At 39.9% G+C, this 20,863-nt stretch overlaps 1 protein-coding gene across 1 annotated transcript; it reads right to left on the bottom strand.

Moving 5' to 3' along the window:
• Positions 1-1,980: 1,980 nt before the first annotated feature.
• Positions 1,981-14,966, bottom strand: depdc1a (DEP domain containing 1a). Its single transcript, XM_028445107.1, has 12 exons — positions 14,769-14,966; positions 11,925-12,190; positions 11,667-11,805; positions 10,989-11,116; positions 10,742-10,872; positions 10,612-10,659; positions 9,587-9,724; positions 7,182-8,063; positions 6,211-6,383; positions 4,995-5,171; positions 3,857-4,063; positions 1,981-2,863 (listed from the first exon to the last, which is right to left on the bottom strand). The coding sequence occupies exons 1-12, from the start codon at positions 14,814-14,816 to the stop codon at positions 2,744-2,746; spliced, it is 2,457 nt and encodes an 818-aa protein (XP_028300908.1). The 5' UTR covers positions 14,817-14,966; the 3' UTR covers positions 1,981-2,743.
• Between the last annotated feature and the right edge of the window lie 5,897 nt (positions 14,967-20,863).

Genomic DNA, 20,863 nt, shown 5'->3' with positions numbered 1-20,863 from the left:
CACCACTAGGAATGAGTGTATCATGTTTTCCCTGCAGTCTGTGCCTTCTCCTCGCCCAACGAGGGCTCTCTTTTCAGTTTCACGTGTCTTGATGCTGGAGCTGGCGGTTCCTGTTCAATGGTTCACGGCTCAACTAGTCTGGGACACTTGGATGGACTGATCAATGGCTTGCGGCTCAACTAGTCTGGAACACTCAGATGGACTATCCTTCAATCCTATTCTGTTTTCCCCTCTGTTCACTAACCCCAACCAGTCTAAGCGGATGGCTGCCATCTCTGAACCTGGTTCTGCTGGAGATTTTTCCTTATGAAAAAGGGGGAGTTTTTTCTTCCCACTGTCGCTAAATGCTTGTTAAAGGTGAAGTCCGCGACTCTCAGATCCCTCTCTCCCCCTCCCTCCCCACTGCTCTCTTGCCCTGCCTCCAAACTTTCCAAAGTCCCTCCCTCAGAGGAGCTAACAAGCTCACGTTAGTCCGACAGCAACATTACAGTAATACAACATGCACTGTTAAAAGCATATTACTTCTCTCTCTCAATGTGCACACACCTCAGCAGCAGCAGCAACAACAACAGTGTCACTTACAGCACCTCACAGGGAGGCTGCTGCGCGCACACAAACAACACATGCACCACAGAGTTCTAGTGTAACAATTACAAATCAAACATAATGTAAATCAAGTAGCAGTAATTATCTTTCAAGCAGAAAAGTTGCTAATTCTATTTTCTACTCCTCCAGACCATACACTGTAGAAAAGACAGCGCTCTAGCTCCGGGAAAGGGGCGGGGCCTGTGAGCAACAGCTGTCAGACAGCCCATCAAACACAATCCTGGCTCCAATTGGTTCTCTTTGCTCGGTTTTATAAGAGTTGCAGACTGTACCTTTAATGTGGATCTTGTTGGATTGTTTCTTTCTTACGATGGACTCTATATTTTGGTAAGCGCTTTGAGATGACTTTGTTGTAATTTGCACGATATAAATAAAGTTGAATTGAACATTTAAAAAGATGGGCAATCTGAGCAATGTTGATTTGATTTCTTATTATTCCTTTTATTAAGCTTTCTGCTTTTATTTCATGTACTTGAGCCTCATACTTAGCTTCGTACTCTATAGTGTAGTTTGTGTAAATTGTAACTTGTTTGATCAATACATTTTTAAACTATTTGTCTATGGTTCATGTATCAATATTGTTTTGCTATAGAAAAGTAGATCATTTGACAGTTCAATTCAACTTTATTTATATTGTGCAGAATAGAACAAAATCATCTCAAAGCGCTTAATATAAAATTCTTAGTAAGAAACCCTCTACAAATTTAATACATATTGAGGAAACAACAAATGGTTTGGTCTTTGTTGTGTTTTTGAGTCTTTAGTCATTTTGTGTATTTTTCTTTCATTATAGGATTTTTTTCTGAATTCTTTGTCAAATTCTGCATTTTTTGTGTTTTTTTTTGTAGGCATTTGTGTGTCTTTGGAGTAAATTTTTATGTTTAGGCTATTTTGTGTCTGTTTTCATTGTTTGCTGTCGTTTTGTATGTTTTTGAAGCTATTTTGTGTATCATGTTGGGCTTCAAATTCATTGAACTTTGTGAAAGACAAATTTAGTTTAGTTTAGTTTTCTTGTTCAAAGAACTCAAATCCAACAATTTTTCTCTAATTATTCCAAAAAATTTCCCCAAATTAAATAAAATTTAGTCAAAAAACTAAATCAATCAAAGTGAATTTAAGCACCTAAAACTTATTGCTTACATATTGACGCCTTCCAAACTTTGTTGAGTTTATAACTGGAAAAGCAAACTTGGCCACATTAATGTTGAAATTGTTCGTTTTCCTGCGTAAAACCTGCGGCCCACATGTGATCGAACTGGTCCGTATTTGGCTGGTCCACACAACAACCTAAAATCCAATTAAAGAACTAGTAAACATTAGAAGAGTCTCACGCTGGAGGCCAGCAACAAGCACTTAAAAAAAGCACACATCATATTAAAGAATTTACACAAAGTAGAACCGGTTTATTTTCCAATACTTTGCATAAAAAAAGGATGAATATGGGTAACACACAACATACAAACATAACTGAATGTGAGGTTTACGCCATCAGAAAAAAATAATCTGTAGCGTATTCTTTATCAGGCTGAAACCAAGAACATGTGTCACGTAATTCTTAAAACATCTGTAGCACAACATTAAGCCCAGAAAGGTAGGCAGATCAAACAGATGTCAATAAGAAGCATTAAATATGTATAAATAACCAATGTAATAACGGACATGGCTGACTACTAACAATCAGACACACTAGCTCTGTTTAAAACTCAAAAACAACTTTTAAAACCACTCACACAAACACAAAGAGCAGAAGAGACAAAACAAACTACTGAACACGAGCATCTCAATCTAAAATGAGCTTCTAAAAAATAATAAAACTGACTCAAATATGTTAAACAATACAAAAATCCCTTTAAAGATAATTTGCACTTCTCCCAATTTTAGCTATAAGTTATATAATCAAATCAATATGTTTTTCCAATAAGAGTTGCATATTTCTCCCAAATGCTCCGTCAAGTTTACGTTAGCTCGTATCAGAAAGACGAGTCATGGATGAAGAAGTTGGACAAGAGAGAAACTTTGTCCAAACGCGAGTGTGAGAAGCTGAACACAAACGAGTCCTGAGTGTGTCTACAGTCGCACAAGAAAAAATAAGACCACGAGAAAATCCATAATGAGTTCACAGTTTCCTGAACACGTTTCAGTTTCTGAGGCTGAAAGCTTTGGTCTTCTTCAAGCTGATGAGCGGAGGTTTGATCTTTGGTTTGCGCTCCGAGGAGGGAAATCTGCGTCTGTAGATATCCGGGTATTGTTTCTGAAACTGAAGACGAGACAATTTCAAGTGAGAAGAGAAACAAAAGGTCTGTACTTAATCCTAGATCGAAGTGGAAAATTCCGGTCCTGGAGGGCTGCTTTGAAGTCTTTATAGTGAAACAACACCTGAGTGCTATGTGCACCTCACTAGCAGGTCTTCTAAAAAACAGGCAGAACTGTGGCCATTGAGGGTAGAAATGACCAATCCCTGTCCTTGATGTTCTTGCCGTACATTCACAGAAACAAGCATTAATTGCAAAAAGTTTTCCGAGCCCCATCTGATTTCTTTAGAAGTTTTTCAGTTCTCTCGATGTACTCTGTCACGTTTCTTTAACCTTCATGAATCAAAATTTGCTTGAAACATTTTTCCAGCACTGAAGACTTTTGATCTTTTGTTAAAAATCTCATATCTGTGCAGAAAACTATTTTTTTGTCACTTTTTATAAGTTCTTTTTGATACTTTGATAATTTTTGTCCTTTCTTTGATTTTTTTTTTGGGCCACTTTTCATCCAAATGAGTTAACTTTTGCCAAATAAATATCACTGCTTCCTTCTTCCCTTACATTTTACCTCTTTTTGTTCCACATTTTTACACTATTGTTTACCACATTTTGCCCATTTAAGCTACCCTTTGCCATTACATTCTACCTGGTTCCTCTTTATTTGCCCTTTTGTTGGCCACTTTTGACTACTTTTGGCCGATTTTAGTCACTTTTCATTCTTTTCTTGCCACTTTTTGACCATTTTTGGCCACCTGTTACCATGTCTGCCTCCACTCGCTCGTATTTATATAGAAATGTAGCGGACCGGCCCACTTGGACGATGCCCGGTATGCCAGATGGCCAGTCCACCCCTAGCGGAAAGTTGCCATCAATGGTACATTTCTGATGTGAGAAAGATGTTTTATTCTACAAAATGTAATTTTGTGAAAGGAAACAAGCTGAAAGCTTCAGTCGTCCTTTGTTTGTATTAAATACTGTCATTTATATTATTTACTTACCTGCTTCAGTTTCTTGTTTCGCTCCTTCTCACTCATATTTTGGTCAGTCAGCAGAATCTCCAGCAGCTCCTCCATGGCTTTCTGAGAAGACTCCATCTTTTGCTGTTCAAACTCGGCGCCGCTGATTTGACGACAGAATGCATAAATCGGCATGGGAACGCAGACGGGATCATCGCCCGCGTCACTAGGAACCGAGTCAACTGGAACCTGGGATGAGGAGACGGACGGTAGATCAGTGTTTGAAGCAGAGGCAGAGGAATGAAACCATTGGCAAGTGGTCTTCAATGCGTAAAAAAAGTGCATTATAGGGCCCATTTTGATGGCGAAAATCACGAATAAAACTGAAATGTTGAGATTAAAGTTGAAATTAAAAAAAAAAAACTCAAAATACAGTATTGTGATAAAAGTCGAAGGTTTGCATTTAAAGTCGAATCTACGAAAGCTGACTCGAGCCAATTAACCAGAGACGATATAAGTCTGCCTCAAAACTGGCCCTAATCTGTTTCCATAGCTCCTCAATAGCCACAGACAGACTGAATGCTCCACCTCTAACAAATTTGACTGGTTTTTCCTTCTGAACAGATTAAGTTTTCAGCAATCTCTTTTTATTCAGACGAGGCTTTTCAGGAAATTCTTATCTCCTGACATGTTTCGACTGTCAACTGCCAGTCTTTGTCAGAGGAGTTCTGCTGATTGCCTTTGATGCTTCCTTTGAAGTTTCACTTGACTTCAGTTTAATAGTTTATTCAGGTAAAGGAACCATCAAGGGCAATCAGCAGAACTCCTCTGACTAAGAAATTTCCTGAATAACCTTGTCTGAATAAATGTAACCTTAACTTAACATTCTATTCAAAAAGAAGACAAAATGAATCTTGCAGGAACTATCATAAAGGATCTCTGTATTATTAAACCCAACTTTGAAGTATAGTTTAAAGCATTCATCGATACAAAGCATTTTGTAGACGCCATGATCTGCCGTCTGTCATATGGGGAACTGGCCCTCATCAGCTTCCGTAGATTTGACTTCATTAGCAGACCTTCCACTGTAATCAACATTACATTTCGACTTTATTCTCGATTTGCCCAAAATTATTCTCTCCATCAAAGTTGGCCCTAATCCGCTTCCATCAATGCGTACCTGCACCGAGCGCAGATACTGGACGTGGTCGTTGATGGCACTCAGCAGGTACTGAGGAACTGCGAGGATGCTCTGCTGATGGTCCAACAGAAAGGACACCAGTCTGGTAGCTAACAGCTCGTCCAGATCGCCCTCCTCTGCACTACCCAGGATGCAGCCTGAAAACGTGTGAACCATCTGAAAACAGGGAGGAGGAGGGTCAAGACGAAAGCCAAAGAACTCCAGGAACCTGTTAAAGTATCCCAGCCGTTTGTTTGCTTCTCACTGTTGTGGCGCTTTTGGATAAATTAGACGGAGTCAAGCTTTAGGGTTGCTGGTCAGATGCGGACACAGGGTTTATCATGACTAGAGATGCACCGAAATATAAATCAGAGCCAGTGTTTTTACAGAGCACACGCGCCACACACAAAACCACTACAGATTTGATGAAGCAGCAGAGATGGCGAGCGTGGAGCAGTCTGGTGTAAAGTTGGCATTTTTAAGGTGGCGATACAAACACTAATTAATTGCGGTCAAAGGCAAGAATGTACATGTAAAGTGTACATTATATCCAGGAGTGAAGACTTTGTCGACATCCGTTGAAAGCAACTCAAATTTAATGAAGCGCCTCACGACACATGTATCTAAAAAAAATCTGAATTCTTTGACATATAGCAACTTTTTTTTTTTTTTTAAGAGTAATGCAAACAGTTACTTTCCTTGGTAATGAGTTACTTTTATTATAGAGTAATTCAATTACTAACTCAGTTACTTTTTGGAACAATTAGTGGGGAACTATAACTAATGACTTTTTTAAAGTAATGTTCCCAACACTGATTTACCAAGCATGTTCTTGGAGTTTGCTCGCGTCTTTACAACATCCTGTTTCGGTCTGGTTATTTCGGTGAGAAAAGCGTTGGGCAAAAACCAAAAATGCATTTTTGGCAGAACATTTTCAGTGGCTGGAATTTCAGTGGAACACAAATTATGTAAAAGGGTTTTTGGGAGAAACTGACTCAGATCTCAGAGGTTAAGCTGCCTTCAGCGTGTGTGCCTCAGTGAATCTGATGCTGTTTTGTGCTCTTAGGGTTATGTATGTTGCTGATAGCGGTAGTTAAAACAGAGCAGAGTCTTCTCAGGCAGATGAATGCTATTAGTGTACAATGGTATCTGGCCTAGTTAGGGCAGTCGTACCAGAACTGACCAGGAGAGAATCTTGTAATTCCATATCACTCACCAGAGTTCTGGTACCGATGGCGGGATGGAGGCGGGGCATGTCCACGTTCTGGCTGATGCGGGACAGCATCCTCATGAGAAGCTGTAACTTCCTGCGTGACGCTGGGGGGAGGAGGAGGGTGCACAGCTGCAGCGCCTCAATAGCAATGCGCTCACGATGAGGCTGGAGAACACCTGGAAACGCCCACATTCAAATTACCCTCCACAAATAACATGTATCCATCACAATTACATCAAATCTACTCTATCAGATGAATGGGTGATTGAACGGATGATAAAATTCATCAGCTGCAGCTGGGTTGTAAGATGAGTTGTAAGGGTTTTTCTTTGTGAGAAGCAGCACAGTGAATTCACAGATTTCAAGTTTCTGTTTACTACCATGTCAAATAATAGAAATTTGTCAAATTTTGAAAAAATGTAGGTCTTTAGGCAATATTCTAAGAAAAAAATCAATAAAAAAAGAGAGGGGAACATATGAAATAATCTGAGATTAATCTAATCAAAAATGTGATTTAGAACTTAAGTTGACGCGTCTTACCCAATGGAGCTTTGTCTGCCATGTTTACACTGAATTGAATGCACTCGCCTGTTGAGCAGGCACAGTACTCGACTTTGCTAAAGCCAGACTATAGCATGAGACTATTGGGATTAGAGTAAAAAAATTATTGATTTCAGCATCTATGAATCAATTTCGGAAAATATCAATGGAATTGATTCAAGATCGATTTAAACATTATTTTTACTCAGCTCTAATGGTAATCTATTTACTAAAAAGCCAATCCCATATTAGGTTTCAGTTCTTGGTAAATCTCGTCAAACTACATGGAGGAAATAAAAACAAATCAAAGGAATGATTGTTATAATGAATAAATGATCAGAGAGGTCAGTCGAACGTTAGACGGCGTTAGTTCGATTAGAAGTGAACACACACACCAGCATGCACGTAGACAGTAGAATAGACGAGGGTCTTACTGTGGTCAGGTTTGGTTTGGACGGGAGCTTTGAACATAGAAACAGGTCGAGACAGCTTGGACACGTCCACAGAGCTGAGGCAGCGACGAACGACAGCTGGCGGTGGTAGCGTCCAAAGATTAGCCGTGCTGGAAGCTGGGCGGGGCCTGCTGCCGCCGGCCCGATCTGACTCTTGTACTTTGGTGATGGTGGATAAACAGGAAGAGGAACGAGAGAACGCAGAGTGGGAGGACAACGAGGAGTTCAAGGGAACCAGGACTCCTGCTGTGTTAAGGGTGAGAAAACTGTTGGCTCGGACTCGCTTCGTTGGCTCTTTGGCATCTTCGTCCTCGGCCTCCACCACGATATCCAGACAGCTGCCGATGCTGCGTGGCCTGAGGGGGCGTGGCCTCACAGACAGTCTATTTCTCGCCGTGGCAGCTGGATCGCAAGACGACAATGTGATTGGTTTGGACCCAGATGTGGAGTTAAAATCACAGTGCGGCCCCCCGTGGGTCCTGTTGCTATGGCTACAAGATGCCAGGCTGTCATTGGACAGAAAGAGCTGTTGTCGTGTTAGCGGGGCTGAGTCATCGAGGACAGTCTCCATAGAGCAGCTTCTGGTTTGAGGCCCGTTAGAAAACGCTGTGGCGATGCTGATGCAGCTCCCTCCTAACCGATCTCCATCCAGCGCCGCCAACCGCCGCGACTGGAGCTTTCCTCCAATCACCTCGCTCATCGGCGATTCTGCCTCCTCGCACGCCCCGTGCCTGAGCAAGGACAGCAGGAGACACTCTGTGGAGCGAAAGGACGACTTGGCTGGAGGGGGGTTAGACGGGAGGTCAACCTTCTTGCGCTTCCCGAGTTGATGAGCGGCGGGTACTGCTGCGTAACCGCAAAACACTAAAAGCAGATGCAGACAGGACGCGGGGGTGGGGGAGGCAGGCGGTGCAAGCAGAGCGTCAGTGCAAGCAGAGAGTGAGGGAAAGGGAGAGAGTTTGGTTAGCTTCAGGCTACACATACGGACCAATACAAGATACATCAGTTAGCATCCAGACAAACAGGCAAGGTTAGAGTTTACAACGAAGACAGAATGTCTTTAAGAGAGATTCATTTGCTCGTTTGAACATCATGATGCTTAATGACATCTTAACCCTCCTATTATCCTTAGGGTCAATTTGACCCCAAACAATAGTTGACTATTTTTTCTTCCTATTTCATGACTTTTCCTAATTTGATGGCTACAATTGATTAAGTATAAAATTATCACGATGATATTTTTTCAATGCACTGAAGGCATATTGGCATTGGTGTTGTTCTGGGGTCAAATTGACCCCAAGCTGTTTTAGCTGTGTAACACTTGTGTGTGACCCATGTGTAGTCTTACATCCCTACACCTGCAGGTGCAGATTTGATACATTACATAGGTTGGGGTATAATATTCTCATGAGAACTTACCCACACAATGGACATGAATGTGTGTGTGTGTGACCTACTACTTAAACCTGCCAAACTAAAACTGATATTTCCCTCGCTGTGGAGGGCGGGGTAATCCCACAATGACAGTGGTCGCTCATGCAAACTAAGGGAGAAGCAAACATATCAAAACTTGCATGGCAGCCTTTATCAAAATCATTTCTCATTGTGCTCTGTGTGTCTTGCAATCTTCACTTTCTCTCTTTCTCTTAAAAATGTTGGAAAAGGTTTACTGTCAATGAGGTTTTGAAACAACTCTCTCACAGTGAAAGTTATGTCAAGGAGAATGTGTCTGAGACGAAGGACTTCATAGTGAATAACCCGAAATATTTTAGAAAGAAGGAGATAAAAATAAGTAAATATATATGTTTATGAAAGGAAAGGGGGAGTGGTCACCAACATCAGTCAGTATGGTTAATTCTGTGAGAGCCATGAATGTGCACCCCAAATTAGAAAAAAATTGGATGAAAGATTTTCAAGATACACTAACTGTAAAACTGAAAGTTTGATCTGATAGGGTTCATACTCTTGTGGTCATTAATGTTGTCAGGAAATTTGAGAAGATTTGGATGAAAATATTCAAGGTAAATTAATTCTAATGTAAAAGTTTGTCCTGATGGTGGCGCTAGAGAACAGGTCAAGGTTTCATTATCAAGGGGCTGTTTATGTATTCAACAATTAAATAAAGTGCCTGACACAAAACCTTGCCTTTTCTGGATGCAAATATCCCTGGGGTCAGAGTGACCCCAAAGGTAAAATGTGTTAGTAATAATAGGAGGGTTAACGACAACAAGATTTCCTTCATCAGGTGATTTTGAGTGCGTTTACTTACAGTAATAAAGATGGATTAACCTGAGACTCTGACCACGATGAATACAATGAGCTCCAAAAGAAGTCAGACCGTGTGTCAAGGTAGACCCTCTTAAAGACACAGGAGACTGTAAACTCACCTAAGACGTTGATGAACAGCTCGTACAACTCAAATGTGAGTAAGGGTTGTGGAAGGCTGTAAAAATAATCGGACACCGTTTTGAACACGTCTCTTTCAAAGCCGGGATAGGACGGCTGTGCGCTGTCGTACTTCGGCCCTGGAAATAAACACCAAAGTTAGCCAAATATTTTACAATTAAAGACAAAACGAGGCTCAATATGAGAAAATCACCACACCTCCAAAGACAACACAAACAGATCATTTAGGGACCCCCTATTTCTGCGTCAGTTTAAAATTTTCCATTTAATTTGTTTCTCCATCTTTCCCTATGCCTCAGATGACTTCCCGAAGCCGGGAGGGTTATGTTTGTTATCTACCCTGCTATTCACACATGGGAACGCATGATATGATTCCAAAACATTGCAGATTTAGTTTGTGTCTTATACAGTAGCTAAATTTCAAAAAATTGTTCAATGAATCAGTGATAACCACATTTTTTTTATTTACCTGAATAATATTCAATGTTATCCAGGAAATTTATTATTATTTGCGCCATAATATATAGTCATCTTAAAGATGGAAATAACTCTTTTAATAAGAAATAAAATGGGTTAAAAGTGACCAAAAATGGTGTAAAAGGTGGTGAAATTAGATTTTTTAAAAAACACAGAAATTGGAAAAAGTGGTAGAAAGGATTCATAAGTGCAAAAAAAATGTGCAGAAAAGGCATTGAAATTTGATGGAGAAGTGGCAGAAATGGGAATAATGTAGCAAAAACGCATTAAAGGAGCAAAAATATGGCAAGAAAAAGTGATGAAAATAGGTTAAAATATGACAAATTTAGTGTCGTTGCAGAAAAAAAGGTAAAAATAAGCAAAAATGGGCTCAAATTGTTCAGAAAATATACCTAGTTTCTTGAAGACATCTGGCCACCCCCTCCCCGTGTCTCGCGACCCCAAAGTTTAAGAACCCCTGTTCTATTTTATCAATTTATAAGCACAAAAAACTTCATGGGAGAGTTAGTACAACATTGTTGGGACTCACAGCTGGCCAAGCTCTTCATGGCAGACAGAACCCAATGAGGAAGGTCATCTAAAGAAACCATTGACAGGTTAGATTGAATGCATTAGTTAGGATTTTTGCTGTTGATGGTGTATATAATAAAGGAACCGACTGGTCTTGTCTTCCAACGTGACGATCCCCTGTTTGTTGACTTTGGTCATATTGTGAATGATGTTTTGTGGGTTCACACAACGCTGATCTAAAACGTCTCCCAGAGACGAAACTCCCAGAATCCTCTGCAGGCTGCAACGCCAAGCAACAATTTGTTAGTTATATTTGAAAATGTTTCCTACTCCTACCTACTGAGAGGCACGTGCATGTAATAAAAATGTGTTTAATGTGAATGTGTGTGTTTGTACTGGGTGAGGGTGATGTCTCTCCAGATGTCGCGCTCATCGTCCTCCGTCAGCTCCCGTCTTGGTGTCTGCTGCTCCTCAGGTGGATGATTTTCCTCTCGTTGCAACGGAAAAGCAGGATCTACGTTTTCCTGCATTGGAAAAAAAAGTATTGACATTACTAATAATCACATTTAATAATATTATGCTAATTTCATTATTTTGGAGGTTGAGCCTCTGACATGGCTGTAGTATATTAAAAAAATAAATATATGCATGGTGTGGACTGAATTTTGCTCAAACTGATTTGCTGCTGTAAATATTCATGTGCTTTTTTTCCTCTTTACAGTAAAACAAGGCTGTGTTGAAGATTTATTTCAAAAGAAAAACCAGAGACTTTGCAACACCCCAGGTGGATATTTTTAAATATATACAGCACTTTTCTTGTGCAATGACCTGCAAAGCAGTGTTTAAATAGAGAAATATTCAATAAATGTTGAAATATTAACAAGAGATGGTTTGAGATCCTTGTTGTAAGAATAGTAGCATTGATCAAGTGATTTTAAATAATCGAAAAACACAATCATTAGATGAATCTAAAAGAAATTAAAAATTGGTCGAATAATTGTTTAAAACAGATTGATTTGGGACAGCTCTAATTAACAGTGGGAAGAAAAACATTTGATTGAATAAATATCTCACCTGTGTCTCCTTTTCTTGTCTCTTGATGCTTCTGAACTTAAAGAAACCATCTCTGTCTCTCAGTGAAGACCTTTTCTTAATTGAACTTGAGGCTTTTTCTGAGCAAGGAATTGGCTTGAGAGGAGAGTTGGTCGGGAATCTATGAAAAACACCAAAACATTAGATTATTACTGCAAAATATGCTTGATAAAATCAAGAACATGTTAGCATTTTTCACAAATATCATCAAGATTTAAAAAAAATAAAAAATTCCCAGACCTGTAGATGGTGGTGTTGTCTTCCAGATCCTCCGACCCAAAACGACCCTTCACGTCTTCGATCACATGGTTCTTTAAAAACTTCTTCAGGAGCTGAACCGTCTGCTGCCGCGTGACGTCGGGGCCGAAGTTGTTGTTGTCACGGAGCAGTTGGTGAAGCCAATCCACGGCTGCAGACGCCGTGAAGCAGGAGGAGTGGTGTCTGAAGTTGTGGCGGTGCTTCTTTAGTGGCATGCCCGCACGAAACAGACGAGTCACCTCGTTCCACTGAAAGAGCAACAACAACAACACGGCTTTAACTTGATAAGAGTCGACAGAAGCTTCATTTTTCCTACCTCTTTTCAAACACACATACATTTATACTAGATAGATGTACGCGTTTTTAGGGCTGGGCAATATATCGTGATTCAATATATATTGAGTTTTCTATTTTGGCGTTATAGAAAATGACAATATCGCCGATATCAAGATATATCTATTTTTTTTTTTAAACTTGTTTTGATTTATACAATCACAGAACAAATCACATCATACAAGTATTCAATATTAAGCATAGAGTACACTCAAACAGTGTCCTTTAATATTATTCTATATTTGAGATATATATTTTATATCTTTTTTTTAATGAAAATATGCTTTTTAGGAGTCATTTCTTTCACTACTTCTCAGAACATGTAAAGCACAGTTAAAGGATCACTGAGTACGTTCTAACCCAGACCTTCATCTAAACAAGCCACACTACAGAACTCACTCACACGTGCTGTCCCTTAGAGGAGAAAAAGCCAAAAGTGGGACATATTATATTATGCAGCCATTTGTTAATAAATGTCTGTGTGGTATTTTTCAATAGCAAATTTAACCCAAAGTTAAATATGGGGATTTATATCGTATATCGGCATTTAAAGAAAAAATATTGAGATATGAGTTTTGGTCCATATTGCCCAGCCCTAAATGTCACCATGAAGTTGAACAAAAATGTATGTTTTTTTAAAATATACAAAATAAAAATGTAACAATAGTTTGTGTATGTTCGGTTCGGATGTTGTGGGGTAAATTTGATTTTATTTATTTCGATCATGTAAATGACAACTTAAAAACAGTTTAAAATATAAAAAATAAATTAACATAAACTGAAAAGAAGTAGGTAGAGAAGTATAAACTTTCAAATTTTTTTAATTTTTTTTTGATTTCCTAACTTCAGAATCAGAATCAGAAATGTTTTTAATGGCCATGTACAGTTTTAAGGACAGTACATGGAATTTGTCTTGGTAGTTGGTGCACAAAACAAACAACAAAGATAATAATAATAATGATAAATATAAAGGATGAGGGATAAATAAAGGATAGATAGAGAATAAAGGATAAATAGGATAAATATATATATATATATATATACAGTGCAGCAGATAATGTCATCATGGAGGTGGTGATCGGGTTCAGTGGGTGACTTGGGGTGTGTTCATGCGGATGGTGGCAGAGGGAAAGAAGCTGTTTTTGTGTCTGGAGGTTCTGGTCCTGATGGACCGAAACCTCCTTCCAGAAGGGAGAGATTGAAACAGTTTATGACCAGGGTGGGAGGGGTCAGCCACAATCTTTCCTGCATGCCTCAAAATCCTGGAGGCGTACAGGTCCTGGAGGGAGGGCAGATTGCAGCCGATGACCTTCTCTGCAGAGTGGATGATACGCTGCAGTCTGGCCTTGTCCTTGGCCATAGCTGCAGCGTACCAGATGGTGATGGAGGAGCAGAGGATGGAACATTAAACATTAACAAAGTCTTAGACTAACTATTTGAAAACTATAATGTGAACAATCAATGCAATTTTTGGCCAATTTAGGATATATCCTTACATTCCTAATATGTATAGCTTGGTCATAGTTTTAATTATTTAAAATAATAATAATAATAATAATAATAATAATGTGTATTCATATATAAATAGACTCCATTATGAATGAATGAATGAATGAATGTATAATATATATATATATATATATATATATATATATATATATATATATATATATATATATATATATATAATTAAAATAAGTAGTAGTAAAATATTTTCCATTTAGTTACACTTTTTTCTTTTTCCTTTTTTTGGGTTCGATTGGTGTTACAATCAAAATTTTGACACGAGTAGCGTAAAATTATTAAATGAAATTAAAGCTATTTCGGACAATATTAGTTTGTAATTTTAGGCTTAGACTTTTTTTTTTTTTTAATCTTAATAGTTTAAGAAAGTAGTCACAAAATCAAACTTTTTTTTCCCCCTGCATGTTTAAAACATTAAAAAGGTTTTCTTGAATATGGGTGAAGTTCATGTAGTTGGGGTTCATTTCAGGGATTAAAGGCTTTAATCAATGGTCCACAATGGTAAAAGAGAAGGAAATAGTGGTATTTATGAATAAAATGATCAAAATTAAACTACTTATAAAACTCACATTAGTTGAGTTTCAGGCAGTGACTTTGACTAAAATGGAAATTTAGACCCATGTAGTAATGATTGATTTTATTGTTGACAAAACACAAAACGAGGTAATGAGTGAAATCATATCCCTGAAATTTAACATATTGTTTTCCATTGTGTATTAAATTGAGAGCATAGATTTTTTTTGTGATAGTTCAACAGATGTTCTGGTTCAACTAGTGTCATGGTTAACTGGTGATCAACGAGAGAAAAACAATGAAAACATATCTCGAGATATACAGAAGTCTTACACCAGTGAAACCATTGTCAGACAGTTGAAGCGAAACATTAGCAAAGCAAAGCTAATGTTAGCAAAACAAAGCTAATGTTAGCAAAACCAAGTTATATCAGCTCGAAAATAAGCGGTTACTCACCAGTTTTGTGGCTCGGTACGGTCCAGGGGTGATAACGTGGGAATTCATTTTCACGCTAAATACTATCGCAGTATTTTTCACTTCAGACGCTCAAAGGAAAGCTACAAATCTTTAAAAGTGAGAGAAATCATGGGTATTTGTTGATGAGAGACACCGGTCGCTTTTCTGCTTCTCAGCGTCTGTTCAAACTTACGAGCTTCACGCTTCTGAAAGCTGATTGGATGGTGTTTATGTGACGTCACCGGATAATGATCCAGTAGCTTTCAAAACACGGAAGTGAGCAAAATTGAACCCCGTGAAGCCTAATACGGAGATAGCTTTGTCTTTAACATTCAATAATAATAATAATAATAATAATAATAATAATTTAAAAACAAAAAGAAAAAACATTTTCATTAAAAAGTTTACTTTAATCAAAAATGAACATTTTCAAATTAAAGAAAAAAAGTGTTCAATCGGAATTTTTGGATGATCAATTTTTTTTGTGTTCAAACACTTTTTTTCATTTGATTGAAAACATTTATTTTTGATTGAAGTAAACTTTTGTTTAATTCAAGTTTTTTAAAATGTATTTATTTTTTATTTATTTATTTTGAATGGAAAAGATTTTTGTTATTTTTGATTGAATAATGAAGACACAAATCTCCCTCCATTTAAACAGTGTGGTAAATACATTTAACATTTCAACCGTAAAATATATTCATCGTAAGATGACAGATTGTAGAGCTCTACTTTTTAAAAAATAATTAAAATGCACAGACCAAATTTGCAACGGTTAAATTAATGTAAATTGAAGGCCATCCCCTTTCACTTGCTTTGCTACTTTATCCATCCATCCATCTTCTTCCGCTTTTATCCGGGGCCGGGTCGCGGAGGCAGCAGTCTCAGCAGAGACGCCCAGAGTGACCTCCCGATCCACACTCACCTCCTTCAGCTGTTCTGGGGGGACCCCGAGGCGACACCAGGCCAGTTCAGAGACATAGTCCCTCCAGCGTGTCCTGGGCCTTCCACGAGGCCTCTTCCCAATAGGACATGCCTGAAACACCTCCCGAGGGAGGCGACCAGGAGGCATCTGAAACAGATGCCCGAGCCACCTCAGCTGACTCCTTTTGACGTGAATGAGCAGCGACTCTACTCCGAGCTCCTCCCAAGTGACTGAGTTTCTCACCCTATCTCGAAGGGTGCGCCCAGCCACCCTGCGAAGGGAAGTCATTTCGGCTGCCTGTATCCACGATCTTGTCCTTTCGGTCATTACCCAAATCTCATGACCATAGGTGAGGGTAGGAACTTAGATCGATCGGTAAATTGGGAGCTTTGCCCCCCGGCTCAGCTCCCTCTTCACCACAACAGTCCGATACAGCGACAGCATCACTGCTGACGACGCACCGATCCGTCTATCAATCTCACGCTCCATCCGACCCTCACTTGTGAACAAGACCCCGATATACTTGAAATCCTCCACTTGAGGCAAGGACTCTCCACCGACCCAGAGAGGGGAAGCCACCTTTTTCCGGTGGAGAACCATGGCCTCAGTTTTGGAGGTGCTGATCCTCATCCCGGCCACTTCACACTCGGCTGCAAACCGCCCCAGTGCACGCTGAAGGTCCTGATTTGAGGAAGCCAACAGAACAACATCATCTGCAAACAGCAGAGATGAAATCCTGAGGTTCCCAAATCGGACCCCCCCCCGGTCCCTGGCTGCACCTAGAAATTCTGTCCATAAAAGTAATGAACAGAACCGGTAACAAAGGGCAGCCCTGGCGGAGACCAACATGCACTGGAAACAGGTCTGACTAACTGCCGGCAATGTGAACCAGGCTCCTGCTGCGGTCATACAGGGAACAGACAGCCCTTAGCAAAGGGCCCCGGACCCCATTCTCCTGTAGCACCCCCCACAGGGCACCACGAGGGACACGGTCCAACGCCTTCTCCAGATCCACAAAGCACATGTGGACTGGTTGGGTGATCTCCCACGAACCCTCGAGCACCCGATGAAGGGTATAGAGCTGGTCCAGTGTGCCGCGACCGGGACGAAAACCGCATTGTTCCTCCTGAATCCAAGGTTCGACTATCGGCCGGATCCTCCTCTCCAGCACCCTGGAGTAGACCTTGCCGGGGAGGCTGAGGAGTGTGATCCCTCTGTAGTTGGCGCACACCCTCCGATCCCCCTTCTTAAAGAGAGGGACCACCACCCTGGTCTGCCAATCCAGAGACACTGTCCCCAACTGCCACACGATGTTGCAGAGACGTGTCAACCAAGGCAGTCCTACAACATCCAGAGACTTAAGGTACTCAGGACGAATCTCATCCACCCCCGGAGCCCTGCCCCCAAGGAGCTTTTCTTTTTTTTTTTTTTTTGACCATCACCAGCCCTCCCTAAGGAAGGGTAAGAAATCTTTTATTATAGGGAGGATATAAAAAGGGAGAGCAGTGTTACACCTAAGTGGAGGGGGAGGGGGAAGGGGAGGGGAAAGGGAGCAGGGAGGAGACACTCAAGGTAGGAAATAGAAAAGGTGGGGAAGAATAGACTGTTTTGCAGTGAGGGTGAGATGTGAGGTTGTAGAATAAATTGTGCTTATTATGTTGTGTGATCCAGCCAGTATGGTGACAAGTGTGAAGCTTAGCTATAATGGTGGTGGCTGTGAACAGGGGGAATGAGTGAATGGTAGTACCTAAAGCAGGTATTTGGGATTAACATGTCTAGGGTTAAGCCCAGTATGAGTTTTATCCCACATCCCAAGGCGTGCCAGTGCATCGTATACCAGTATATGTGCAAAAATAAAACCGCTACTGCAAGCCCAGGAACTGCCCTGGGCCCGCAGATGCAGCCAGGCCAGCAGAAAGAGCGGAGGCCAGGGAGCCCCAGGCAACCCCCCCGTGGCCGAGCAACCCCCCAGATGCCCCCAAGATCCCAGGCCGAGAGGCAGCCACCGCCCCCCACACACACATCCGAGGAAGCCCCAAGCAGCCGAGCACCCAGCGCATCCCCCCACTGACCCCAACCCCCAACCCCAAGGCCCCCCGCCAGCATCTAGCCCCCCCACCCACCCACACTCAAGCACCCAACCCCCCGAAGGGGGGAAGGGCCCAGAGAGCCCCCCGCCCGAGACCCCAGCAGAGGAGCCAAGGCCCCCGCCCAGCAGACGGCCAGAGCAGCGAAGAACGGGCAGCCGGCGGGCGCCCGCCGGTGGGCCCAGAGCCAGCAGGGTCCGGACCCCAGGCCAGAAAGACCCGGAACGGAAGCAGCACCGAGAGCAGCGCCCCCAGGGACGACAATCACGCCCATAGTCACCGAGGGCACCAAGGGGATGCTGCAAGCTTCCCCGCCGGACCCCAGGCGCACCGACCAGGCACCCCAGAGCGCGCCAGATTGCCTTTCCTTGATGCCAAAGGCCCGACCACCAGTCGCTCGCATTCGAGCCCCAGTCCCAGGCCTGGCTCCAGGGTGGGGCCCCGGCTGCGCCATACCGGGCGACGTCACGATTCTTGCTTCTATAATGTCCATAGAGGGTCTTTTTTTTTTTTTTTTTTTTTTTTTAAAGGATTTTTTTTTGGCTCTAGTGGCCTTTATATGACAGTTGCTTGACAGGAAAGGGGGTCAGAGAGAGCAGGGAATGACACGCAGGAAAGGGTCCCAGGCCGGGAATCGAACCTGGACCCGCTGCAGGTGAGGAACTATAGCCTCTGTACATGGGGCGGGCGCTCTACCCACTGAGCTAAACACCGCCCCCATAGAGGGTCTTTTGAACTTTACTTCTTTAGTGGTACATTAACATTTCTTTACTGGTACCCTGTGGGGTATTCAGTAACAGTCAGAGTATTTGGATCAGACAAAAGGACAGTTTTGGATCTGTACTCATATTCTTATGTATAATGCCGCTGATTGTAAAGTTGCGCATGCGAAAATGAACAGCAACTTTTTGCAACATTTAGCAACAAACCACGTTTACAAAATGTATATGATTTTTTTATGTTACTTTTGACCAGATTTACAGCAATATTTGTGAAATTTGTGATTTTTTTTCCTCTTGAAAAAATGTAATGTCAGTGTTCAATCTAAATGTTATAGTTAAATCTAAATGTTAAATATAAATATAAATGTTAAATCAAAATGTTACATTTAAATCTAAATGTTAAATATAAATATAAATGTTGAATCAAAATGTAAAAGTTAAATCTAAATCTAATTATTAAAGGAAATATTAAATGTTAAATCTAAATGTAAATGTTAAATCTGAATCTAAATGTTAAATCTAAATGTTAAATGACAAATCTAAATGTTGAATGTTAAATCTTGTCAAATGCTAAATATAAACAGTGAATTAGCATATTAGCTAAATATTTAGTTTCACCCGTGACATTTAGAATTAACAATTAGATTTAAAATTTGGATTTCGATTTAACATATTGATTAAACATTTAGCATTTCAATTTAACGTTTATATTTATATTTAACATTTATATTTCAATTTAACATTTATATTTCAATGTAACATTTAGATCTAACGTTGACATTATATTTTCACAAGAAAAAAAAATCACAATATTACAAATACTAATATTGCTGTAAATCTGGTGAAAAGTAGCATAAAAAAATTTCACATAGCTTTTGTTTTAAATGTGGTTTGTTGCTAAATGTTGCAAAAAAAGTTTGTTTATTTCAGCATGCACAGCTTGACACAAAGCACCCAATACATGTGTATGAGAACACATCACCCAATAATATCTACCTGGCTTTGAAACAACGTTGTGGCACCAAAAAAACATTGGTGTTTGAATTTCTCAACGTGTTGAGGTTTTTATTAGTCGTAATTTGATCAGTGTTGTGTGGGCGCCCCCTACTGAACAAATGGGTTTCCTGCATGATCGTGCTCGTGCTTGTGCTTCAAAATGTCCATAATGTAACATGTTGTTTTCAATTTAGAATGACTATTACAAAAAAATGACTCCAAATTGAAACCATTTTTTTTGGATAAACATATCTATTTTCCTTCAAACAAACACAAAATAAAATATAAACATAAACATTACAACGAATGGGGGAAAAAAATCCGTCTTCATCTCCAGGTGGTTTTTGTTTACATTTTCTTTTGATACGTGACATGGTCCTCAGATCATAGACTAAATACATTTTGTTGGCCCCTTGCTGTGATAACATTTGCTCACGTCTGCTTCAGAGGAACGTTGATTTTCAAAATTTGGTGGCAACAATAAAGTTGTTTGGTCTAAACAGTGCTTTTAAAAGGTGCCGTGACCCGGATTCGAACCGGGGTTACTGCGACCACAACGCAGAGTACACATTCAAACAGTAGATAAACCAATCTACCCTGGAGGTAACACTGTCATTTACATGTTTAAACCTCATACAGTCATATTTAAAAGACTATGCAACCATCTTAAATGTAAAAAAAAAAAAAAAAAAAAAGACACCAGAATTGTATTTATATGTTTTTAACACCTAAAATTTGTTAAAAGTTGATCCAAAGGGTCTAAATACATTCATATCTTGTAATAAGTTAAAAGTTAAAATCACCAACTCATAACTCATCTGGTCCAAATCCTGTTCTATGTGAGTTTGAACTTTGAATAATCAAAACTATCATTTGGTTTTAGTAATCTAAAATAATCTACACTCATTTATATTATGAATGATTATTGAATAAGGTCATGGAAGATGAATACATTTTCTGTCAAGCGTAAATCCTGCCAAATATTGAATACTTTAATACAACTTATTTATTAATTCAATACATTTTATTTGACCATGATCTTTGAGACAAGAACAGTTTTAACCGTAACAAATCAAAAGAAATAAAATAAAATAAATTAATCCAAACACAATGTCCTTTGATCTAATTAATATTTTTTCCCCCTCAAAATTATTATTATTCGTGATGTGTCTCTTTGAAATGTAGCGCTGTTTAGTGTTTAGAGAAAAAAATACCCTCAGCACACCTTTGACATCTTTTTGCATTTCATTCATTTTCTATTTATAAATTGCTTTTCATACAAACATAGTTAAAAACCACAAATCTCATCACCCCACACAGAAACACAGGTTAAAAAGAAAACAGTGACATATGGTACACGGCTGA

The sequence above is a fragment of the Gouania willdenowi genome, chromosome 4 (assembly GCF_900634775.1).
Source record: "Gouania willdenowi chromosome 4, fGouWil2.1, whole genome shotgun sequence".
In the NCBI taxonomy this organism is placed as follows: Eukaryota; Metazoa; Chordata; class Actinopteri; order Blenniiformes; family Gobiesocidae; genus Gouania; species Gouania willdenowi.
This window is presented reverse-complemented; position numbering and strand designations above follow the sequence as displayed.

Coding starts and splice junctions, on each gene's coding strand:
- depdc1a (XM_028445107.1), bottom strand. CDS start 14,816: ATGAATTCCCACGTTATCACCCCTGGACCGTACCGAGCCACAAAACTG. Junction 5,172..6,210: donor CCATCGGTACCAGAACTCTG/GTGAGTGATATG, acceptor CCCTGTTTTCAG/ATGGTTCACACGTTTTCAGG. Junction 4,064..4,994: donor AGTATCTGCGCTCGGTGCAG/GTACGCATTGAT, acceptor TCCTCATCCCAG/GTTCCAGTTGACTCGGTTCC.